The 27,619-nt window shown below is 36.0% G+C and overlaps 1 protein-coding gene across 1 annotated transcript in view; it reads left to right on the top strand.

Annotated features, from left to right (window-relative positions):
- The window catches only part of LOC114364333 (Organic anion transporting polypeptide 26F), a 58,749-nt gene that overhangs the window by 15,314 nt on the left and 15,816 nt on the right, over window positions 1-27,619 (top strand). The window contains exons 3-4 of the mRNA XM_028320455.1: window positions 24,816-24,909; window positions 26,885-27,089. Coding sequence (XP_028176256.1) covers window positions 24,816-24,909; window positions 26,885-27,089 — 299 coding nt within the window. The remainder of the gene's footprint in view (window positions 1-24,815; window positions 24,910-26,884; window positions 27,090-27,619) is intronic.

A 27,619-nucleotide genomic window follows, 5' to 3' on the forward strand; every position in this document is an offset into this window, starting at 1 on the left:
GGGGACTGCATCGTGCTTATATTTAGACGAACCAATTAGAGCCACTTTTGACTCCTCATCATTCAAAAACTACTGTGCATTAACACTTCAAATTTGGCTCATGTATTGAGACTTGCAAGATATACATCAGCTTCAAATTTCATAAATATACCTCAAACGGTTATTTAGGTATTGACGTTCAAAAATCGATATTTAGAGCACTACTATCTATCTATCACATGTGAAATGTTAAAATTTACTGGTTTTTTATTTGTTCCTTTGTATTTACATAACTACCTTTCTGGATGCCAAATTTGAACCTTCGAGGTCATCTGGAAGTGGTTAGAATTTGGTCTATAGGTCAGACATGTAGATTTTTGGACGTCAATATCTAAAGAACCGTTTGAGGCATATTTATGAAATTTGAAACTGATGTATATCTTGCAAGTCTCAACACATGAGCCAAATTTGAAGTGTTAATGCACAGTAGTTTTTGAGTGATGAGGAGTCAAAAGTGGCTCAAAGTGATTCGTCTAAATATACGCACGGTGTAGTCCCCTCGCTGGAACTAGGCTTAACATGCTCCCGCATGTCTAGAATGATTGCTCAATGTTGATTTAGTCGATTTTCTCCTGATGGGAACATGTAAGACAAAAATAAAATTTCCAATATTACAGACCTTCTAGAGCAGATGCCGCGAAAACTATACAATTTATAGAAAAACTTGTCTATCTCATCTGTAGCAAATTGAATATGCTTTTTTTGGTTCAAAGTAGTCATGTCACTAGGACGCATAGTTTCCGAGGATTAAGCGAAAAACCGAAAAGTGGCACCTTTAAACCCCCCTCTCCCCGCCGGCTCAAGGGCTAAGGGCGGGGACTTTTGCTATGTTCACCTCCTAACTAGTCTAAATAAAGTCCTGAAGTCAGAAATTGTGTTCTACAGTTTTCCATCTATAATGCTTTATTGACTGGACTAAATAGTTTGGCTAACGAACGTTAAGTTTATTAGGTTAGTAGTGAAAAATTAAGTAAGTGTCGAAAACGATAGCAAACGCTTCAAAGGCAATTTTTTAAGGTTTTATTGGAATGAAGAATAAGATGGTGTATGATGGATAGCTTTGATTCGTTAGGTGTTTAGTGATCTTATTTGAAATTTGTTACTTGGGATGTAATTATAATTTGCAGTGTTCTTAATTTGGTTTTGAAGGTAGGTACCTATTTAGTTTTCAAATGGAAAGATTATAAAACGTTTAAACGCTAAATAAAACGTTCTTTAAAAGAACGTTGGTATAAGATAAACCATAACCTCAATTTGAAAGATGTTATTCTTCGCCAAAAGCCACTAACCGGCTAAATTAAAACGAAATTAAACACGTTCGCAGCTCAGTGTTTCGATGGTTCATAAAACGTTGAACTCGCGAAACTTCGTACTGAAAATCTTGCAAAAACCTGGTCTGAAACTTGATTTAAAATGAAGTTTTTACTATTCATGGAAATTATAATAGTAAAGGAAATGATATAATGAAAATGAAATACAAGATAGGTATGAAGGAAATTATCAAAACCATTTGAGTGTCTATTAATTTGGTCTCAACATAAAATAACGAAAATCATTTCTGTTTCTACACTTAGCTGATGCAATTTAAAAACTTACATAAACTGCATTGAGGAAGTAGGAAAGTAGGCACACCGACACAGATATCCAACAAAATACTTTTAAACCAGAGACCCAATTCTGCGAAATGTTAGCTGTAATCGAATCTATTCGACTCTCTCGTTCATTCTGAAAAGTTATCAAGTTTGACAGAGACAGATACAGCCAATACCCCGCTAAGTTTTCCCAGGTTGTATTGGATATTTACTAGAGTTAGTGCATGGTCTATTCTGTAAAATTATATCGCTATGTTTGTCTCTTTTACGCACACGGAGAACTAAAACGATAGAAAGAGTCGGATAGATGCCATATATCGAAATCGTTTTACAGAGTAGTCCCGCGGGTTGTATCGTTGCTAATAGCTTGTGCGTTATAATTTCCCGCGGGAAGGCGCCTAGGGTCCCCACAGCAATGTTGCCAACGCCGGACATTTACCAAAATCTGAGGATTTCTCAATAAAATTGGAAATATGTTAGGTATTTCAGGAGTGGTAGTGTAACTGAGTTTCTTGCGCTGCTTCTTCTCAGCACTGGCCCATTTATTGTCCTGAAGCAGTGGTAGGGTTAATATTGGGACGTGTAAAAGTGCTTTTTTTAAGCCTATTTACATAAATAAATGAGTTTTATGAGTTTTTGTGAGTTATATAATTCAAAAAATATATTTGGACGTATAAAGGGATCTTTAAAAACCAACTTAGAGAAAAAAATCTTATAGCAAAGTTTGTAAACATAGTTTAAGGCGGTTTTAATAAAAAGTAAAAAGTAGTTGTAGTTGATATTATTTTGATTTGATTAAGACATAAACTTAGAAGAAGAGAAAATAAGTCTAGTCTACTTATTTTGAAAATTCTGCTCAGATGTTCTTCGAAATCTAGGGAAATCCGGACGTATGGCAGCCCTAGTCCGGCAGACGCGGGATCAGAACCGCGGGACCCGGGATCGCGATAGTGCGGGATCTCATCCCGATAGCGCGCGGGATTTCAATTTATGAGCGCAATCTCTTATTGGTATCGGAAGTGGATACTTGGATGTTATTTTAATCAGATTTTAAATTGGTGCTTCAACATTTTTAGGTTTGTAACATGAAAGTAGATTGTTGCGATAGTGCACGCCAGTGTGGTTGAGTAAGGATTGTATTGTTTAACTTATTTAAAATGCCTTATTTTAATACGAGTACAAACTAAAACGTCTTTGCTTTCTTTTGCTATATTACATCAGTCATCATCTTGAAATGCCTGTTGCAGCAATTTTTGAAGCAAACCAAAATATTGACAAATTAAAACTCTGATCTAGTACATTATACAAGTCATGTCCTATCTTTGAGATAAAAAGTTAGATAGATAGATAGATTTCTTTGGACAATTCCATACAGCGCCAGTTAGCCCCAAAGTAAGCAACTAATATGCTTGTGTTATGGACTACTTATATTATACTTTTTTTTAATACATACTATCTTATATATATAAAAGAAAGTCGTGTTAGTTACTTCGCTTATAACTCAAGAACGGCTGAACCGATTTAGCTGAAAATTGTCAGGGAGGTAGTTTAGAGCCAGGAGAAGGACATAGGATACTTTTTATCCCGTTCGAAATTAAAAAAAAATCTGCTTATTTATTGCCATTAAGGCGGAACAAAGTTCGCCGGGTCAGCTAGTTACATAGTAAAACACAGATTAAATTCGATCAGGTAGGTAGATAATCTAAATCCCAGACACTGCATCAACTGCTATCTCTCTGCTATCGAATGTCCGAAGCTCAAAAACCCGTATTTTTATAACAAACTAGCTGACCCGGCGAACTTTGTTCCGCCTTAATGGCAATAAATAAGCAGACTTTTTTTTTAATTTCGAACGGGATAAAAAGTATCCTATGTCCTTCTCCTGGCTCTAAACTACCTCCCTGACAATTTTCAGCTAAATCGGTTCACACACACACACACACACACACACAAACTCTTTCTCTTTCCTTTCACACTCTAATACTAACTATTTAAATTTAATCGTAAAGTAACAATCACCACTGTGGTCTAGTGGTAAGACTACCTATTTAGGACAGCCAATTCCTCTGTGGTTTAGGATTCCGGGTGAAGCTCGCTGATCATCCAGCAGTTTCCAACTTTCCATCAGGTCAGATGAAGGGCAAGAGCTTCCTCGTTGATTATAAAAAATGTTCTGTTCAGTTATTGTCTCTAAACGTGTTCTACGTAACGTACACTTAGTGGATTGCAAACATTAGTTAGTCCTAAGAAAGTCAAAAACATGTAACGGAATCTCCGACTTACTACTTTAGTAGAGCGATTACAGAAAATAATGGCCTATTAAGTACATGTTTTTTTGTGTTATTATGAAAGTTCAGAAAACTGCACAGTTTTTTAAATTATTTTGGACCTATGGAAATTCTTTTTTTTTCTCATACATTTCAGTTGAAAATTTTAGAATGTTCTGCTAAAAGCATATTTTTTATGTTTCTAGCAAAAAATTTGTATCTTGCATCAAAGATAGGAAGGTGATTATTTTTTTCAAATATCTGCAACTAATAGGGAATCTGTCAAAAAAAAGAAATCTGAGAAAAGTCAACCCAAAAAAAAGATAAAAAAAAATTAAGCCTCTAGGTCATGAAATTTGAAAAAATCACAAAATTAACGATAACTTCTAAACTACGAAAAATCGTAGAACATACATGGGGGTGAAATCGATAGGTCTAGTCCTCACCTATCACCTGCCTTCGGCTTGACACCTTACAAGAAACACCCTGTATAGAAGTGAGTTTACAGCACATTCGAAAGCCATTACGCCTACAGCGGGCGACGTAATACGTGTACATAACGAGATATTACAATGAAACAACAGGATAGGGCTGGAAGAGGTATTCAAATATTACTTCACGAAAAGATACGTGGTCTACTCAAATATACAACTTCCACTACAAACGAAAAATAGCTCTACATTCAAGAAAGTAAAATAAAGTCACTGCCTATACTCGAAGTAACTATTAATATTGCCTCAAGGACACCTACAATCTACATTTAATAAACTAATCTGTCCATTGACTTCAATATAATAAGTAATAATAAAACTCCTTATCCTTACCAATTTTCTTGAAGCCAAACCACAGGCCAAACCCAAAAAGCTCATAAGGGGTCGTTACCCTAAAATGTCGGTAGTACCGTTGTACCACCATATTAGGGAAAGTAGTACGAGTTGATCCCCTGGGGTAAGATGATCTTTCGCGATTGTGCTGAAACCACTAACGTCATTTAGTTTCTTTCACTGGTAAAACATAGCTCTGGACACATCCCCGCCTCAGTCAAATCGTAATGGTGGCGTGAGCGATACATCGAATTTGACGAGAAAAAAGAAAAATTGTGTATTTCTGATCTAAAATAGGCATGACTTTGAGCTTATGTTACTTTTATTCAAACAATGTTAAATGTAATTACTGTTGTCGTTAGGCTTTCTATTATGTTTAATTTTAATATTTTGGCCATAAAAACGTAGCCGCGTACTTGTAGATTATTTTAGCAAATATTAACCAAAAAGTGGAACTTGGGTCAAGATGATCCCTTCCTATATGTACGAGATGATCCCTGGGAATTAAAACAAAAAAGTCAATGGAGTAGGTAAAGGGAAGTGAAATAAAAGAAAGAGAACTTCATATAACTCACCTGAGTCTGAAGGAGATGATACTGAGTGGCTGTACTGAATAGAAAAGTTTTCAAGCGATACCAAGGGTGACGGATGGATAAAATGTTATGCATGTGGAAAATGGGGCCATAAAGCATGTGCTGGGGTAGAGGGTGATGAAGCAGGTGAATTTATTTGTGATATATTCAACACAGCTCCAGCCAAAAAGCGTTTCAATTATTTAAACGCTTTTTAGCAGGTACTAAGAAAGAATCAGTTATTTTCGTTATTTAATTCGTAAATGTTTTTCTTTTCTAACTTTTTAACGATTTGTTCGCATAATTAGGTACTCCGAAAGGAATATAACCAGAAAAGAATAGATCATAGAACAGAATCATAGGGATCATCTTACCCCTACCAGGGGGATCATCTTACCCACAGGGGTGTACAAGATGATCACTTTGTAAGGTTTTGCAAAAAATGAAATATTTTAATGAAACCTCAATTAATTTCTGGTTTTGAGTATAAGGAAAGTTGGATAGATAAATATACTAGTAGTAATCGTCTTTATTTTTGGTTTACCTTGAAAAATATGTATTTTACAGCGATTCCCGCTTAAGGGGATCATCTCGTACTACTTTCCCCTATTATAAGAAATAAAATAACTAAGTAATTTATTTATATTTCTTTCTAAGAGTTAAAAAAGTATCCTGAAATAGTTTAAATATTATTTAGGAGTGTATTAATAAATGTCAATTTCAATAAACGTCCTATGATAATGCCATATTGGAAAAGTGCTTTTTTAAAGCCTACTTACAGAAATAAATGAGTTTTCATGCGCGAGAGCGGCGGTGTAGAGCCAAAAACACTGAAATCATAACAATCTGGTCTCTTCCAGTGTTGCTATCCTGCGCCCCGTTAGTATCCCCGTAAATCTGCATTAAGGCGGTCTGGCGCGCGAGTTACGGGGACAACAGGTGTATGCTTCATTTTGTCACACGTACTTTCGTTCTTTACAAAAGAACGATAACCTCCGACATTAATGTTGTATTGATAAGCTTTTCAGCGCACTTAATCGACCGGTTTTTGCAAGAATGATGAGAACATCCCAGTGGGGGCAGATTTTTCAGTTCGGTTTGGTTGGTGATAGGGCTTTGGCATGCGTGGCTAATCTAGGAAAGAATAGAGCTGGAAGGAGTAATATAAAGCGAGTCCAAGGTTTGTTTTTAAATAAGGTCACACTGTTCGCCGTTATATCCAGTGTTACCTGCAATGACCTGCATGTTAGCCAAAATAAGCGCAAATGAGCAATTTGTTTTGACGGCAGTCGTGTTGATACTTTGGTACTCCAGTTTTGCTTTCCTCGCTGAAATTCAATATCGTTTAATCAATTTGGACCAAAAATTTCATATGCTCTCCTAAAACTTGGCTGGTAAGCCATTTCAGCGTCTAGCTAGCTTTCCGCCGGTGGCGAAAAACTATATCTCGCGCGTCTCTGCTTCAAAAACCGGGATAAAAACTATCCTATTTTCTTTCCCGGGACTCAAACTATCTCTATGCCAAATTTTATCAAAATCGGTTCATTGGTTTAGGCGTGAAAGCAAGACAGACATAGTTACTTTCGCATTTATAATGTTAGTATAGACTAATATAGATAGTATAGATGATGTTTCGTAAGATATCTCAGCGCTTAGTTGAGACATCTTACGATACAAAGGCTGGCCTTTACCTTGGCCAACGCATCAGCCTTGCCATCCAGCGTGGCAATGTGGCCAGCCTTTTGGGCACCTTCCCCCAAGGGAGCGACTTAGATGACATTTTTTATTTATAAAGCTTGTATATGCATAATTTTAATTTTTACCTTTTTTTTATTTAGTTATAGTTTAGTTTAGTAGTTATTTGTTAACATTTTGTTGTATATACATATACTTTCTTGTTCAATTGGCGTTAAGAGTAGCAAACTGGTACTACTCGTATAGTGGTTGAAGCATAGGATGGCAAATAAAGGCAGAAACTTTGGGGTCACATTAAAAAAAAAGTATAGATGATTGAATACCTATAAGAGAACAATCACTAGTTCCCTGCCTCATCCAGTGTTGCTATCCCTTACGTAAAGTCCCGTAAATCTGCATTAAGACGGTCTGGCGCGAGAGTTACGGCGGACAACAGGTGTACCCTCTTTTTGCCGGCACTTTGTTCTCTGTACTAAAACATTTCCAGGTAGTATATTTCTTCCTGATGTATGAGGTATACTTTATGGTCAGCCCTCGGTATCTCAGGTACGAAATGCTGGGATTTAAGAGACTGGTAGTAGAGTTAGACTAGTCGTAAACAGCGTCATCGTAGGAGTTTATTTTTTTTTTTGTAAATGGACTCTTCAACTTTCTTTCACTTTTGTTTAATCTATAATCAGTATCAAAATGTACTGCAAAGGTCTTGTTTTAGCTATGATGATCGTTTCTTCAAAAATACAATTACATAGTTGAATAACAACATCGGTTATTCTAATATTCTACTTCACTAACTTAGCAAGATATATAATTTTCCTTACAGAATAAAACTTCCTCCGATATCTTAAGTGAGTAGGTACGAGTACTTATACGAAATTTTGAGAGGTTTTTGAAGTTTGTAAAAGGTAAAAAATAATTGAAACACTAGGCTCACAGATCCATTCTGTTTTAACATTCCACATCTTGCACCGTTCGCAAAATATCCTCGCAACGTTCAGTTCACAAATCAAGAGCTTACGGCTACCGCCCGTTAATTCTAATATCGTTCCATTGCAGCCGTTATTGCATCTAATATCGCTGCGTTATTGAGCTGATAATATCCGCTAAATATGGTAAGTCGGCCATAAATAAGGCTCTCTTTAGGGGCTCCTTTGAATAGTTAATTGAAACTCCAAGATCCGTATTCTGAAACGACGCTCAAAACTCGGTTCGAACTCAAGTAAAGTGATAATAATGTAGGTAAGTATTCTTAGTGTGAAATTACTTAATCTTAGTTTCAGGACATTTCAGGAAAACTATTTTTCATACAATAGAGATAGTTTCTGTGTAAAAGTGCTTTTTAGAAGCCTAATTGTATAAATAAAATGAGTTTGATGAGTTTTTCACGAGTTCTCATTTGTTCAGTTAGCGTTTATTATGTAATTTTGTATTAAGGTTTGATGTGCTTAAAAAAGTAGGTAAGTACTTTTTTTGAAAGTCTCCTAGTAAGTAAATAAATAAATAAATCTTTGGACAATTTCACACAGCGCCAGCTAGCCCCAAAGTAAGCAACTTAATGGTTGTGTTATGGGTGCTAGCTTAACGGATATACTACTTATATACTTTTTTTTTAAATACATACATATTATACATAGTCACACCCAGACCCGTCACAGAAATTAAAATTCATCATTTCAATTTCTGCCCGGCCGGGAATCGAACCCGGGACCTCTCGGCATAGTAGTCCGTTCTGAACCACTACACCAAACGGCCGACTAAGTAAGTAGATAGATAAAGTTAATCAAGGTAGAAGTTTTTACAGCCAACTAAGGCACAATAGCCTGAAACTTTGAAATTGTCAAGATTTTCTATTAGACAAAGCGTTTAAGGAGCAAACGCAAAGTGATAAAAATGTCTAAAGTTAAATGAGGCACACCTGTTGTTCCGAGTAGCGAGCACTAGAGTTCAACTTGCTAGGGCTGGGACAAAGTCTAGGATCCGTACGCAATCCCGGATAATTTATGCCCCGGATCTCGGATATCCGAAGAAAGGACCAATTTTAAAGGGTGCAAATGGGACAATAACGTTTAGTTTCAAAAAAATACCGTCGCGTATTCATTTCAAAAATATAATATCTAAATTATATTTTACGTTCTTGAGTTACAGCTATAACTAAAGCTTTAATAAAATGTTGAAAGTAGGTAATTCTTGAAGCTATTTTGGTAGAGTATTTTACTTAACGGAAAATTGTGTTTCATACCAAAATATTCTAAGGAAAATCTTGTACCAGTATCATATGCATTATTGCAAATTATTGATATTATTGGTAAATAAAATTAACCCTTTTAAAAATGCATATCCGAATCATTTAACTCGGACAACTCTACCGAGAGTGGCCGACGCAACTTGCAAACTACGCTAACTTCGGAAATTATGCTTGCGCTCGAGACAGATTGGCTTTTTTGTGAGGGAAATACAAGTTTGAGCTTCATAATAGCGTTGGTATTAAACCTTTTTCTGAAGGCTAACTACTTGTCTTTCGTGATTGCAATTCCACGTATTATTTCGTATGTACTCACTGTAGGTAGCGCTCGCTACACATGCTTAAAATGGTAGGAAGAGTTGACTAACTGTTATTGTAATAAGATGATAGTTAGTCAAGGACAGAAGAACCTACCACAAGCAAAATTTATCAAAAGGCACAAAAGAACCTAAAGAAATTATTTGAAACAGATAAAACGAAGTTAAAATACAATCACAATGAATTGATTTATTTATTTTATTAATAAAGGTACACCAACACCAATACACATTTAACACATTCACAGTATACACGAACAAAAGTAACGCAAGTCTTCTAAATCTCGATTACCCCCAATCCCATTGTAATAAAAAAGAATTACATTTAAATTCGCTTTATTTATTCGTGAACACTCAAATGACTCCAATATCCACCCATATCAAATCCTAGATGGGCCCGAGGAGATCAAAAGGTGTTTACAGGCGTGTAGTCAATAAACGACAGTTATCACCGGCATCCCGCCAGGCTTCCATATTGGATCCCGAGGGCTTTTCCGTCCGTTTGGGGGCAGGGACGCACTCCAAAAATGTCTAAGGGGCCCCGTTTCAAACGGAAGAAACTAACTTAAGTCAGTCAGCCTTAAGGCTGACTTGCACCGTTGCATCACCTAACTTTGACCGTAACTATTATGTATAACGATAACCGGTGTTTTTTGTACAGAGTTTGACAGATTTTTGACGTTTGTCAAAGTCTAAGTAAGATAGTGCAATCCAGCCTAAGTATCTTATTGTCTTGGGAAGTTTGAATGACTGCGGAGCCCCATTGATACAGAAGCTTTAACACTGACTTGTCTTAATGTCTTGTAGGTTGCACATCTATTGATGTAGAATAATGGTACGACTAGCATTGACAAAAACATTAAACCTATTAAGATTCTACACAGGTCCAAGTCGACCTTCAAATATTCAAGTATTTCAATTGGGATGCATGCATGACATGGTGGCAAGTGACGACAACCGCTAGACCTGATTGTTCATATACTGGAGTAAATCGTGGGTTTGGGGCTAGAAAATAGTTCAACAACTACATATTTTTTTTATTTTTATTTATCAATTACTTATTTTGACGTTCTGGCAACCTTATGGTAAGAATGGATGGAATAATACTCAATATGATGATTTACGTACTCTAAGCTGTCTTTCTTTTTCCCCTAATCACCGAAAATGGGGACTAAAGTCAAATGCAAATGGGCCATTCCATTATCGCGGGTGCAACATTTAGACGCCTGTTTTAGTTTATCCACATTAAATAAAAAACATTTTAAATAGAATTAGTATTTGAAAGACTACATTTTATTATGTTCTCTATAAATTAATTCAGAAAATATTTAAAAGTTTTTTTTTAAAGCCAGGACAAAGGTTCAAAGTGCCTTCGCGGGTGCAACAGATTTGGCCCATCATTTCCAGATCAGAAACAAAAAACACATAATTCTGTTAATTCTGATACATTTAATATGTTTTGCCCTAATATTTTGAAACACAATAAAGTAACAAAGAACATAAGATAAAAACTCTTATCAAATTTAAAGTAAATATTGATTTAATAATTTTTTAATCAATCGCGGGTGCAACACCGAATTATCGCGGGTGCAACCCGTCTAATTTAAGTGAACATAAACATGGTTTTTACGTAGATAGGAATTAAATTTGAGATCGAAATTACTTATAAGGTACAAATACGTTTTTTTTGTTAACATTTCTTTAGGTTTCTTTCGATTTAAGTCTTTAACACGTCAATACCTGACGGAAATACCAAAAATATATTATTTCCATCAATCGTTTTCTTTGGCGCTTCTAATATAGCAATTATATAATGTCTTCAAATTGCACGTCTGCTATGTCATTAAATATTTCTGTGAATCGTTTGCCATCAACTGTCGTCATAAATTGAACTCTGACTTCTCCATCTTCATCCATATCTATCACTTTAACTCAACCCCACATAACGATATTGAGTATTTTTTTTGCCGGCTCTGCTGAGCAATTGTACCAGGACATACACACCAGCGCAAATATTTTTCGGTATGAGAGTAGGTTGGTCATTTGAAGTTTTAGGACACGCTTCCGGTGACAATTTTGAAACTTGAAGAGACGTTGATGGTGTTTCGTCAATTATACATTCGCTGCCTGAATCAGTGTCTGAATCACTGTACACATCAGAAACGCGCAATCTCTTTCTAAGTGGCAACAACGATTTTCTCTGATCAGCAACTAAATGATCAGGACTTGGAATTATGTTTCGTAATTTCTGATTCGTAAGTGGTTCCAAATCGGTATCGTCCCAATCACTATCTGTACTAGTGGTGGGTTTTGGCGACTTCCAAACGAATGTGCATTTCAATTGAGACAGTGATGTGCGCGCCATAGTAACCTTATGAGCGTCTACAAACTGGCAGAAAAGTTTGGATTGCATACCTGTTGATATTTCTGTAAAAAATACAGAATACAATATAGGCACCCATTTTAAATATATATCACGAACCGATATATACATATATAATTAGTCCAAGACTAATCCAAACAACGAATTGTAAAATTTATCAAACAAAAATGTCGACGTAAAAAAAGTTGCACCCGCGATGTCACATCAAGGTCGCGGGTGCAACCAATTTTAGCCATCGATTATTTTAACCCAACAATCTTAACAGTCCTAAAAAATAATACATTATGTTTGGTTTTGATTTCTTCTTACTTTTGTAAAGTTTCGAAACGTTAGCTCTCTAGTTCATTAAAAAAAGTAAACTTTTACGTATTTTGCGTCGCGGGTGCAACAAGCTAACAGTGTATTCTAGTAGTCGATAATTTTTAGTAATTATTACAACATAAACTTACGTTTTTGCGGGTGTCGTAAGAGGCGACTTAGGGACTACACATCAAACAGAGAATGGGCAGCAGCGCTCTCTGAAAAACATCAATCTTTTAAACTGCGATCTCCAACCCGCCTGCCAAGCGTGGAGATTATGGCAAAACCCTCCACTATAGTGGAGGAGGCTCATAGTCCAGCAGTGGACTGTAAAGGGCTGTTGATGAAACTTACGTTTTTGGTACCCAAAGATTAATGAATAATGTTAGTTCACGTTTAGCCGGTAAAACTTAACCTCAAACCGTCCAAAGCAATTAGTTCACGCCAGTTTTGCTAGACATGATTTCACAATTTATACCAATCATTCGGATGACTATATTTTCGAACGCGTCAAAAAAGAGGGTATGTTATAAAATTACATAAAAATTATATGGTTATTAAACGTAGACTACCTCCTTTCCATACATATTAATAAAAACAGCTAATACCGTGATTGAAAAAACCATGTCGGAAATCGTCTATAGCGGAATGGCCCAAATATTATTGCGCGCAACTTAATAGTCCCTAGATCCGTCCCTGTGCTCTGTTGCTATACCTACACTAATTGAGTTGTCGGCATCGTAGTAAAGGGCCCTCAGTCGATCAGCGTCGATGTAATTAGCCTGTAACCGAGCTGTCTGCCATTCATACAGAACAATACATAACAAATAATGCTCCGAGGGTGCAAGCAAATGATTGGGAAAATCTTAATAATAAAGGTACACCTAATTGTGTGCGTTTAATTAATGTTGGTACTTTAATTAGTAGATTTAAGAATGTCAGCAGCGATAGTGCCAGAAAACCAATCCAAGCCTCTGGCTAGACGGCTTGTAGTTGTAGGTTTTTGTTTGGTTGAATTTCAATATATTAGACAAATGGCTTGACAGATCTATGACTGAGACTTAATTTTATATTTCGGATCTTAGAGTGAAAACTATTTCACAAAATACACTCAAAATAGTAATAAAATCATCCTAATTTAGTTTTTCCGGGCACGGTATTGTCACAAAAGATGTACCACACTACTATTGAGGACAATTATTATTTGTATGATCCATTAGTTAGTGTACTATGGATCAATCGTGATTCGTTGTACTATACAAAGCCGTAGCTAATGCGGAAGCTGCAATTAAGATTTAATAGGATTTTTATCCACTTGTCCTAGTTGTAGGGCTAAGTTAAGTCAATTTATATAATTTTTACTACATGTCTATTTGCTTATTACAAGACTAATATATCAGAGATATTGCTTAATACAACTATGACATAGAAACAACATATTAAATTTATATTCGTCATTTGTCACTCGTACACTCGGGTGCATTTATGGAATGTCATAATCCGAGCAAGGAGTGCGACACCACGACCACACCATAAGGGGAAGAGCACGGGAGAAATAGAATAAATACATACCAATGGCAATAATAATAAGTTATTTATCTATTATTTATAAATTATACTGAAAACGTGTTGCTACTGATCGCCTGACCGTGTGTTGGTTAAAGAAAGACATGAGTAAATAATAAGCTTATACCAAAGTACGTCACGTCACGTAAGTCAAAAGAGCTACATAACCATATTAAATAGTTATGTGTTCAAATTAGTTTGCGTATTGTTTTGATTTCCCACCCCTAAACAAATTAAAGTTCCTCAAACAAAGCGTCTCTAAACCCGCCAACGAAGACATTAATCAAAAGTTCAACGTGTTAATTTACACACGATAATTAGTTCACCACCTCTGGCGTAATTAAAAAAGTTGCGCGCCAGAGGTTGACAGCCCTCGGTCGGATTATGTACCGTCCATTTTTAATTTATGTCCGGGATAAACCTGGATTTGGGGGACGAGGAAACTGTCGTAATAAATAAAATAGCAGGTGCTATAATTAATTTTAATAGACGTGATTGGCACCAGCTATAAGTTGGGATTATGATCAGTTAACTGTCCGTTAAAATTGAACTGGCAACATCGATTAACAATCGCGTCGTTTTAAATAATGTTTTTACTATTATAGTTTTACTATCATACTGTGAAGTTACTACGTTACGTGCACAGTTACCTACGTGTCTTCTACATTAGAGTAGCATATTGTGCAAAAATTTAACCGCAACATTTATATTAGGTCGAATAATAAAATGAAAAATTAATAATAATTGTGTAAACTGTCTATAAATAACTTTTTCTGATAATAATTAATTATATTCTACGCCTACGTTTGCTTGCTAGTTGTTTTTGTTTTAATTTCTTTTGTTATTTTTACATGATGGATACGCTAAGGTTAGCCATAATTATGAAAAAAGAAAGTCTTTCCTCAAATTCGAAATTCAAATTCTTAATTTTCCGGGCACACGTCCCAAATACAGTTTGACTTGCGAGGACCAAAATTAATACCTCTCAAGTTACGCCAAGACCTATTAGTTTCTGATCGCGATCGTCAGCGACAGGTGGCGTCTGTATTGCTCCGAGTTTCTGCATGCTGTGCTCCAAATTAATCCAACTTTTTACAACACAATTGGGATATTCAGGAACTAATCAATATTATGGTGAACGGAAAAGCTCTCAATCTTGAAAAAGTCCTAAATTATATTATTTCGAAACTTCCGCGTTGTATAATTTAATTTCTAACTTAATCAGACGCCATTAACTTACAATGGGGTAGTCCTAAATAAATGATAAATACAACTGAATAAATATTTAGTCCATCTATAGTTTTAAATTGAATTCAAATACCTACGTAAGTAAGCTTATATTTTTAAAACCAATATTTAACCAACTCCCGTCAAAAGCACAAGTCTAAATAATTGCACAGCATTATTTCAGAACAGTGTATTTCGAAAAACGATAAGAAACGCGCGGTTATCAAATGCACGGCCGCGGGGCCCGACGCCATGCACCAGTGACACACTCGGTGCAACTTTAATGCGTTGTTTTAAAATACTATTGCCATTTTCAAACAAGTCTCTATTATTTTTTCAGTACTCAATAATTTATTTCATACCACAATGTAATGTGAATCTTGCAAAATTTTTGAGTAGACAAAGAAATAAAAGGGGGCTTTAATGGATTAAGTCGTTTGTACTTTTGTATTACTACTAGATACAATACAATATATCTGCTCAATACTTTAATCATTCACCTTACAAATCCGGAATCATCGGAACTCTACATTTTCCTTCTACAACATATGGCCAACCCATCGCTACTTAAGTTGAAACAATTTAGGGCTTCAACCATCAAAAACCTTCCCCTATAACCATTTTCATTTCCTAAAATACTAAAATGTTGCGTACAAAAATTACAAAAGCTCTGTTCGGGCAGTGTGTCACCCGCCCTACGGCTTGGGCGGGCGGCGAGGCAATGTTGTGTACACCCGCGACACGGGTCCATTGCAGTCCGTCCGTCAACATACGTATAGGTAGAGTCCAGCCTCGTTTGCAGTGTATTTAACTGCTGTGTATTATTTTGTGACTTTTTAGATGCCTTGCTTTTTCACTTGTGTCCGAATAATGCAAATAAATTATTTGAATAATGTTGCTATACCTGTATTTGTAATGTAGTTGTTGAAGTAGCCACTTTCGACGATTTTCAGTAACGATTTGATGTCTGGAATGCTGTAAATGAGGTTTAAGCCCCAAGAACTAATTTATAAAGTGGGGTATTCAAAGGACAAGACAACGTGGAAGTATCCATGAACTTATAACTCCTTAAATGCTACTTTGTTCCCTGAATGCAATACATCTCTCATATAACCTGCTCTTTACCGTTTTACTCAACTCCTGCGATTAAATCGAAGTGCTCACCTTAATATATGAGCTCCGCAACATTCTAAAATTAACGTAATGCACACTAAAGTGTGCGTTAACGAATTACCCCACGCAGTCTCGAGCGGTTCGTAATACACCCCCGAGTAGCTTAATCGAGTTAGCTCGCTCGAGTGGAGCGCGAATCGAGAACTCGCGGCGTAGAGCCAATCGAGAACCCCGCAATAAGGAGTTCAATGAGTTTATTTAATAAATTTAAATTACGATTGAACATTAAATTAAATGTTGTGACACCATTTTCCTGTGCTGTTATAATACCTAGCTATAAAATAATGGTGTAAGAATTATCAAAATTACTCTTCGTTCGTTCGTTTCAACCGAAAAACGTCCACTGCTGGACAAAGTTCTCCCCCAAGATTTTCCACAAAGACCGGTCCTGCGCCGCCCGCATCCAGGCACCTCCCGCGACTTTCACCAGATCGTCGGTCCACCTAAATACATTTTTTTAAATCTAGATCAAATTCGTTTAAACGGTACATGATGGTCAAACTTCTTTTTCCTTGGAAGTATAAATTAATCAGCCAGTAGAATAAGTCCTACTATCTATCAATAACAAACCAAAGCCCGTCGCTGACGATTGTTTTCTGAATGGCTCGATTGCATTTGTAAAACTAATCGAATGAATGCTCGCCGCGACCCGTGCGCGGTCGGCCGCGAACTGTGCTAGTTGCCTCGATTATGTTGTAGGGCCAATAGTGGCACAACAACTATTACTACTATTACTAGTAGTAGCACAGAATAAGTACTAGCACTTCGTAAAAAGGCAGTTATTGATGATTTAGCAACGATACTTTACATACCTACATTTTGTTTCGATTGAAGTCACTCTGTTTAGTGATAATTGTTTACAAGTATAGTACATTTCATTTCGACTGAAATCACTCCTCTTGGTGATTGACAATGCTGCATCCCTATTAGATCGAAGAAACCTACTTACTTCGTTTAGTCGGAGGTTCTGAGAAGCATCTCAGTCGCTACGACAGCCGTTTTGTATGCGGTGTGTAGAGCAGTTCAGTTTGCTTCCAAAATTAATGATCGATCTCAGACTGCTTAATAGTATTGTGCTTATCACACTTGCCTATACCCCCTGCGGGGATCAAACCCGCAACCTCATCTGGCATTGTACTCCGGTTCGCAATACCTCCGCAAACCACAATGTCAAGCAAGCGTTGATACTTATGGTATGAAACTGTGTTACTAAACGCGTGTAAAATTAATCCGGTTAATCTCAACTTCGAGTCACTTTTGAATATTTTAAACGCAACTTTTCTCGTTTCAGCTTCAGTGACACTAGGGGACATATTAATGTCCCCCAAGCCCTATGACATCGCTGAAACTATGTTCCTTCTAAAGTAAAGCTTGAAATAAGTATTTATATCTTATACTTGTATTTATAATGACATAATGAATTCAGTTACATGCAAGTGAAATTAACAAAAGCGTGTTATCGCGTGTTAAGCAGATTTTCTTTTGATCGCTTTATATTAAGACTAACTCAAACATGTAAAACATTTTATTAAAATTTATTGTGTCATTAATAGAATGTTGTGTATCAGTCGATGTTTATTAATTAACATTACAACAACTTTGAATTTTTTACCCGACTGCACCAGAATGAGGGTTATTTACTACGATATACTGACTAAAAAGTTACACACTACTATGCAGCCATCAAAGTAAAAAAACCTAACCTAAACGACTCGCGTGGTGTTACCATAACCATAAATCCTTTTTAAAAATAATTTGAAAATAGGTCGCACGGCAGCGCACGGCTAAGTTCTTAATGCCGCAAAAATAATCATGAAGTATGGTGCCGCCCGCGGGACGCATTTATCGGGTCATCCCGGCCCCGGGACGTCCGGGACTCTCATTGTTTTCCGGGATCCTGGGATATAACCGCTAATGCCCACATTAGTTTGGATTGCGAATGGACACGTAGCGGAGTTTCGGCGACTTTTCTTTGCGACGCCAAAGCCGTGTTATCAATTAGGATGTGAAGCATCTGCTGTACTAATTGTTGTTGGATAAATGTTTGGGAGGACGAACCGTTTCATTGTGATAGGATTTTCTGCCATTGATATTTTACGGAGGCTTTTTATCTTTGTCAGGATTTTTTCAGACCTGACACAAGATTTTTTAGCAAACTTGTCAATACCGTTGATTGGTACCATCGTAGGTACAAGCTTTGCTTAGTTTGGGACTAGATGACGCGGTGTGCAAGTATATTTATTTGTTTATTTATTAAGTGGTATCCTACAGAATTGGTGAGGTGGGGATTATGGCAAAACCCTCCACTATAATGGAGGAGGCTCATAGTCCAGCAGTGGACTGTAAAGGTCTGTTGATGATGATGATGATGATCCTACAGAAAGAGTAGGATTAGATACTTTAAACTTTAATATCATGATAATACGCAAGGCACAAATATGTTCGATTTTATCCATCAAAGCAGAACGTAGTAAAGCAAACACAATACCCCGCGATCTTTTCGTTTTGCACCCCCCCCCCCCGGTCAGTAATCCCACAACAGGATTACTGCGCAAGCGACGCGATGGAGCGAACAGTGAATGCCGCGGTTTGAACACGCATTTCATTGTCCAGGCTATTTTTAGTCCATTTCAATGCACATAGGGGGGAAAGGATTCTTTTCCGTCGTCTATGTTATGGTTATCAAGTGTTTGTTGAATTGTATGGTTTTAAAAGCACCTGGCTGCAACTACTTACTTGGACATCTAGGTATAGTATAAGATGTCATGGTTACCTATGCCCTAGCCTATGCGCTCCGAACGTGCATCATCATCAAACACTTGAGTTAGGTACAGGACGTTCACTGTTGATCATAAGTAGGCCTCCCCTAATTGTTTCCATGCTATATCAGCCACTTTAGTTCGTTTACGGATCTCTTCATACGAAAGTGCAAACTTATAGAGAATAATTTACCGACGCTATTTAGGTTTATACTTTTATACTTAGTAAAAAAACTCGATGAAATAATTTTCTTGCCAAACTTGGGCCTATTTTCTCACGTTCTGCAGTAAACAAATAATTGCTAAGAGATCTTGTTACTAGTCGTGCAAATCTTAACCACTTTCTCTTTCACTGATGTCAGATAACATAAGTGAAAGTTCAAATCTTTGTCGTCCGGTAACTTAATTGAATTTGCAAAGACACGCCCGAATTGTGCCAAAGATAAGCGATTCATTACATTCTTTCTTTAACAACTACCAAGAGATCTAATTTAGGCGTTAAAGGTTGTACAGACAGACAGATTTACGTTTTTTTTTAACAATTGTTACTTACTACCTACCTAAGTATGAAATTATGGTTAAGTCTGGTTATTGAAGCACATGAGTAAAATTTTTGGATGGAACTGTGGAAGTTATGAATTTTGGACAGTTAAAGTTAAATTAACTTTAACACACGGTGACGTCATTTAGGCTGGGTTAGGTGGTCAAAGTTAGGTGGTGCACACCTAACTTTGACCGTAACTATAACGATAACCGGTGTTTATTGTATGGAGTTTGGCAGATTTTTGATGTTTGTCAAAGTTAAAGTAAGATGGTGCAACCCTTAAACTTGTTTTCATATTCGTTCTAGAGCACGTGTTGATCGTAAAAAATATGTCAATTGATTGGAAACGTTTTTGAACCATTCTCACACTACCGCGTCCCTAGCTTTTCATCTCATCCCAGAATTGTAACCTAATTGTTTCTCTGCAAGTCTCATGCCTATTTTCACCATCAATCTCTAATTTTTAAGTTACCCCTATGAAAAAAAATGTCTGTTAAATGTTATCATAGGGGTCACTTAAAAATTAGGGATTGATGGTGAAAACGGGCATCAGGGTCTCACCAAAGAGTTTTTCAGCTCAGATGAGAAGCTGCTTTCTGCCATTGTAAAGTGAACAATGAAAAGTTTTAAAAGGTGTTTGTACATCCATTATTGTTGGGTGTATAGCACGTGATGCGGCAGACTCGAGGCTATTAATCATCGGCGGCTAATAACAAAAAGGCTGCTTAAACAAATCTCGCAAAATTATAGGGCCGAGGCGTACACGAGCACTGTATAAAAATAGAGAGAGGATTTTTTAAAATAACTTTTTTATTTATCACTAAGTAACCCGACAAAGATTTTCCTGTTATTTGAAAATATTTAGAAATTCGTAACCTATAGAAAAAGGACATTCAGCTTTTCCCGTATTTGAAATGTTTCCGGGAAACTTTTCAAAATTTTCTTTTCATGAACCTTCTTCGAACTTCAACGAATACTTCGAAAAAAATATCTACGAATTGGTTCAGCGCTTGACAACACATTTAGCGATTTTAATTTTTTATTGATCGATTCGATCAATTGCAAATTGATAAATATCAGGAAATAAATTGATTTTTATTAAAATCCTAAAACTTGATTGCTGACATGATTAGTGATTTACAATAAATTAAAGCTTAAAATAGTAAGTAAGTATTGAAGTTGACCAAAGACGAAAGTGGCTGTAAGAAATTCATAGTTAGATTACAAGTTTTGACCCATGAATCGTAACATAGAAATACAAAGTAAAGTATTTACTCTTACTCGTATTCATTAATTAAAGACGGTCCAAAGTCCAAAAACTAGAGTCGAAAGTTCTCATTGTATCTAACAGGTTTATTGTGGTTTAACATTATTAAATACAAAACCGTTGGGTTACGCAGCTCTCTTTATAAAGAGTATAGTGTAGCTAAGGTCCATAAAATCTAGATTTCGCGCTAAAAGGGATCATGATAAACCAAATCGAAAATATAAAGTAAGAAAAACTTTCCGCCGAAGTGGCGCCGCCCTGGTGGTAGAAAGTGATACCTCATTGATATCAGGATCAGCACGCGATCGTATATTGTTTGCGAAAATTTCCACGAAAAACAAACGACCATTGTTTCATCCTCCTAATTAATTTTGTACTAATTGAAGTTTGATTTATCGCTACCTTCATAATTAATATTATTAGCTGTCATGTTAAATATGTAGTATACGAAATAATTATTGGTTTAATAAATGCGTAAACGCGGGCGATAAATTATTCGCTTTATTACTTGCACTTGATTACTTTTTTGTATTTATTTACGTCTAACTAACTTTTACGTGGTAATAGATATTAATAAAACATGAATTTTCAGTCTTCGCTTTTTGTAAATAAGATTTTGCGACTAAAATGTCTGATAATCGCGTATAAATTACAATTAATCCTACAACTTAGGTAATTATTAATACCAAATAAACAATTTCTATTCTTTTTATGTCTAAGTAATAAAATACTTTAAAAATCAATGTTGTTTTAAAAAGTTCTTGCTGCGTTTTTTTGAACGTTTAGTTCTGGAATAGAAAACTAATTTTCATACGGTTTTCACAGCCATATAAAGAAGTATGTTATGTCCTTAGAGTAGGTTTAAATTTACCATAATTGAGTTATAATTTACTCTTATTAGTTAATGTAAGGACGGTTCTGTATCTGTAAAATTAATTCTCTATGTCAGATTAAAAAGTTAATTTATTTTTCTTTTGTTTCATAAAAAACGTTTCTCGTCAATCACCACAGCCGGCCAGCCACACATTCATTTAAGTAGTAGGTATACGGATATTGCTCTTTATGGTCTGTGCAACGATTTGCCATACCGCGGCATTCCTCACATACTTAACTGCGGAATTTGTAATGAACCCATAAGGAAGGCGATGACCTCCTCCGTGTCTATGCCCCATGGCCGCTAGACCGGTTCCGGTTAAAAAACAAAATTATTACTACGTAACAATGCTCATTAAATTGTAAGAAATGTATGATGTGGCCGATGTTCTTTATTAGACGTTAATTAAGTATTAATCCATCCGATGCAGGAATGTAAATAATTTCCTGTTGCCGTTGTCAGTGGAAATAAATAGTTTTCATAGATCTTTTAGCAAAAAATATAAATTTAAATTCCCTTTATACGCAGCCGTTGGCAAAAGAAATTAAAATGGCAACTGAAATAACTAAAGTAGAACCTAAAGGGGGTAGGATACTCTACCTGTAGATGTAGGTAGGTACTGTAATAAGTAAAATAATAGGTACGATACGGTAATAAACTTTATTAAATAGATTATCAAGTATATCAAATTATACGCGGTCGACAACTGCAATAGAGTTGTCGTCAGCATAAAGCTATACAATAAAACAATAAAAAAACTAACCGGGCTTTCTTTTTTCATTCCGTCGTCGCTCTACCTCGTCCGAAAAATAACATTTTACGGTTTTTTTTTATAATTTTACCCATTTGAAGCACTTGTAAGCCTCTCAGTGTGCCCCAAGCTTCCAATTTCGGGGATGCGTGACGCGGCATAAGTTTGGCCCGCGAGTGTTCCCGCTTTATTTGTCTACCTCGCGCCGGCCTAATGGAATTTATTTGAAACCATGAATAGAGACGAGCTTCTGTTTAGATATTGAGGCAAAGTGTTGTTTATCTTTGAGATTTTTTGCTGTTTTACAGTATCATTGCATCTATGTACGAGTATATCAAATCAAATTCGATGGCCCGGTTCCTGAATTAAGATTTTTGCCTTGATTACTTGATTATGCTCATCTTCGTCGCTAAGACTCAATTTAGAATTCAGGCCAATTTGTGTTGTTTTATATTTCTTATTGAGATTATTCACATAATATAAATAACTTTCATCTTCTTGGACAAAAATGCGTCACCAAAATGTAGGTATCATTAAATTGTTACTTTTATTTGTTGTTCTTCGGTTCCAAATCGAAATCGGAAGTACAATAATGGCTGATCTGTTTCAGATGATCGACCTTGTGTTTACCGGAAGTCATTTCACGGTGTAGCTCCCTCATTGTGCCTTAATGACGTAAACACAGTATTGGAATTGATCAGATTTTATCGTTTCAAATTATAAATCTGCATAATTATAAGGATGTAATGTTTATTACGCCTGTAAAATGCCAATGTCATAATATCAATTAAATACACTGCTGGACATAGGCTTCCCCCAATGATTTCCAAATTGGCCGGTTTGTACTTTTGTAGCGGCCTGCATCCAGCGCCTTCCTGCTGTCTTTAAGAGGTCCACCTTGTTGGTGGAAATAATTTGTAGTTGGGCCGATTTTTCAATCTCTGGTTAGTTAACATAATAGGCTAGTTGCCTAAAAAAATTTTTTTAGTCCGTAATGTTTAATATCAAAAAATATTGGACACATATATTTTTATTTGTCAATCTAACAAATAATTACATAGTTATGGTGCGTTGAAGTTGCGCACGACGTCACAACGTGCGGCATTTTTAAGCAAGCGTTGACGTCACGGGCCTCTTCTTATGAACTTTGGGGCGCTTTATCTCTTTAAATTTTCATTAGTTTGAAAAAGTGAAAAATACGTGTAGAGTATTTTTTGATAAGTTAACTGACGGACTAATTAAAACTCTTGCTTTTTGACCCAGGCAACATCCCCATTATCAGTTTTTGTAAAAATGACTATAAAATTAACTCTCATAGTAAATAGCTCTACATATTTGGACGTGAGCTTTCCGAAAGCTTCGTTGAAAATAATTGACTTTCATGACTAAGTATTATCATGAAGAGTAAATGACCTGCTCATTTTAATACCGAAAATAAACTTTAACTGTGCTTTTAAAATGAGCTTTCGTCCAAAACTAACACAGAGCGACGTGTGGGTTCTATTTCGGTCGGATCGGCTGTCCGTCCATCGAGCAGTGCAATTTTAATGGCTGTCAAGCGAGGATATTTTTGTGCAATAACTGAGCCTTCATTCCAGTTAATATTGGTCGAGGATGAGGATTAAACTTTATTATTGTGAAGTTAAAATCCATTCAATCCACTTTAAACTAGTTAAACATATATAACAACTAGATACCTGATGAATACAAATAATGATATTCATTTATTCGAACTGACCTGGCATTACTATTCAGAAATTACCTTCTAATTATTATAATTCCAATATATTTTATTGTATCCAATTACTGATGTCCAATTTAATGCTTAAATTTTATACAAGACACGAATGTTAATGTTTTAAATATGTATTTTATGCAGTGCCTTCCAAGGGATCATGTTAGATCCATGTACAACAACCTGCAGCAATGAATAAATGCATTATAATTTAAGATTTTCTCCGCTGGTAATATTATAGTATGACTAGCTGAACAATTTATTTATTCCAAACATATTATAAGCTAACAGAATAACTGGTATACTGGCTAAAGCGCTTCAAGACTAATTACAGTGCAAGAAATGTTAAATTATTTCTACAGGTGCTCTGAAAAAAACAATAATATTTATACATTTAACATGCTATTATATCAAAGTTATTTAAAACTTGAAACTTATAAAAATCAACTGTTTCATATGGGAATAATTTAAGTAGGTATCACCTCTCGATCCCAGAACAGTAGCCTTCCAACCAAGAAAAAAGGTCGTAGGTTCAATTAAAACTTGTTCACTAATTTCAAAAAACTACAGGTTCTTTTTTTTGTCAGGACAGAAGAAGGGCAAAAAGGGTGTAAGACTTCTTCAATCATTTCATGAAGTCACAGTCCACTTGATAGAATAATGTATGTGATGGTACCTATGTTTGTTGCAGGTATGGTGGTGAACGGGTTCGTGAACGTCGTCATCACCACCATCGAGAAGAGGTTCGGGCTGCGCTCCATGCAGACGGGCGTCATCGCTGGCGGGTAATTTATAAAACATTATAGGGTAAACCAGAGAGTTATTGCCCACTGGTAGTGATTGCCCGCTTTAAGAATAATATTGTCAGGTGCTGACTTTGAATCACTCTAGTTAGATTTGAATTTACTAAGTAGATGGCTCCGTGATTAATGTACAGTAGATTTAAAATTTACAACAGGAAACACTAAAAAAAACAGTTATGGCGGATTTTGTCAAGACGGGTGAAAATGTTACTCAAACAGGTAAAGACTTTAACAATTTTACTAAGGAATTACTTGCTTAGAGGTTAATTTTTTTTCCAAGTTATTTAATATTCAACTAATGGTGTATAGTCATGATGAAATTATAAGTGTTTTCTTCATTATCAATGAAAATAACTGATAAAATTTGATTTCTAACGGTCATTTTAACGGTGGGTAATCACTGCACGTAAATCTGTATATTTTTAGTTATTGCCCACCATCACTTCAGTTATTGCCATATGTTAATGTATAGTTATTGCCCAGGGCAATTATTATTAGAGTGTTGCCACCGTGCAGTAGCAGTGTTTAAGTTGCTCATTGCTAGACTTGTTTTGCAATTTACAGGCATAATAAATATTGAAATGGCTTTTAATGTTTCATTTTCAGTATGCCAAAGACTCCAAAAGTTCAATATAGCATAGAAAATTTGCAAAAAGCGATCGAAGCTGTACAAGATGTATCCAACAATTTATCTACAAGATAAATTGCTGAAAAATATGGTTTGGCTTTAAAAAAATTATAAAAATTCAAACGCAAATACAAAAAATGAAAAACCTACGTTAAATCTACTAGTGAAAATGTTAATTGTAAGGAAATAGATACAACTTTAGGGAAGAATAACCAACAGCTAATTGAACATTCTGAACAACCACTTGAACTGATATCAAAGAAGATAAAAAAATAAATACATATAAAATTCAAATTTTTGCGTCTTCTATGTTTTGAAGTAGATGATTCTGTCTCTACCGATTCTGACTCATCAACATCAGCTCAAGAAATATTTGATAATATTTATGTTAATAAGGCCAAACGCAATTTACTTTGAAATTTTGAAGACTGTACTACTAGAATTTAAGTTTAATGTTTTGTTTTGTTTATTTAAAGCCTATTTTGTCATTTTAAAATTGATTATTTTGTTTTAAGATACTGGGCAATTACTGTGCTTTGATGTGGGCAATTAGTGTAAGTAATGGGCAATGACTGTACTTTTTGGAGGATTTTAAATTTATTTCAATATTTTCTAAGTTACGTAAGTTTTAACTAAAAACTGTTAATATTCTGTTTAACAGTTTATTGAGTTATAAGAAAAAAGTCATAAATGGTCGATAATTAAAATACTTTCTTTAATTTTTCATCTCAATGTGTTTGAAATCTTTAAGTGGGCAATAGCTATACGGTTTACCCTAAATAAACATAATTTATTATCTAGTTTATGATGTACCTAATATTGTTGGTGATCTTTTAAATAAATATTAAATATATAAACACAGTTAAAGATTCAAAATTTTGGTCCAAAAATAACTTAACTCTACGAGTAACGTTCTTTCACCAAACTCACGAAAAATGTAAAGTTGGTAGAGTGAACATTACACATTTTTATTGAATTCATGATAGTGATGAATTATCAGAAAGAGCATAATGTTAAATTATTCATATTGGTAGATTATTATAATCGTCTATCAATCAGCCATCATTAATTCTTTATTGTCATGAACAAGGTTTACATCATTGAATAACTGCATACATACCATACAACCATCAAGTTAAACAATCAATCTAAGTATATCCAAATCCATCAGACTCTCTTCTTGTAGATTTACAGAAAAATGAATTGAATTTTTCTGTAAATCTTATTGCAATTTTCCACTTTGTGTTTATTATTGTCTTTGTTATGTCCAAAATACCAGATGTTCATTCCTTTTTTAGATGGACTGTCATGTTAATTTCCTTCTTATAGATACGACATGGCCTCCTTCGCGTGCCTGGCGCCCGTGACCTACCTGGGCGGGCGGGGCTCCGCGTCCAAGCCTCGCTGGTTAGGCTGGGGCGTGCTGCTGATGGGCGCGGGGTCTCTACTCTTCGCGCTGCCGCACTTCCTCGTGGCTCCATATAGAGTGGCGGGCGAGGAGCCTGAAGATGTCTGCGCTGTCAATCAGACTGTGGTAAGTGTACAACATTAATATAATTAAACGGAGTAGATGGGATCAGAAGGGTTGATGATAGGGCTGGTGGTTAGGGTGTCCNACTGGTGGTACGTAATAAGAAAATACCTGCTGATGGGCGCGGGGTCTCTACTCTTCGCGCTGCCGCACTTCCTCGTGGCTCCTTATAGAGTGGCAGGCGAGGAGCCTGAAGATGTTTGTGCTGTCAATCAGACTGTGGTATGTGCTGAACAATAGTTGTGTTGTACTAGGTCGTTGCTATTCGCGCTGCTGCACTTCCTTGTGGCTCTTTATAGAGTGGTAGGGGAGGAACCTGAGGATGTCTGCGCTGTCAATCAGACTGTGGTATGTGGTCAATATTAGTATAAATAAACTGAGTAGGTAGGAACAGTGGGTTGATGAGGGGGTAGTGGTACGTAAAGAAGTTACCTGCTGATGGTCGCGGAATTTCTACCTGGGCGGGCGGGGCTCCTCGTCCAAGCCTCGCTGGCTGGGCTGGGGCGTGCTGCTGATGGGTGCGGGCTCTCTAC

Source organism: Ostrinia furnacalis, unplaced genomic scaffold, assembly GCF_004193835.3.
Source record: "Ostrinia furnacalis isolate ACB-3 unplaced genomic scaffold, ASM419383v2 OfSCF0416, whole genome shotgun sequence".
Classification (NCBI taxonomy): Eukaryota; Metazoa; Arthropoda; class Insecta; order Lepidoptera; family Crambidae; genus Ostrinia; species Ostrinia furnacalis.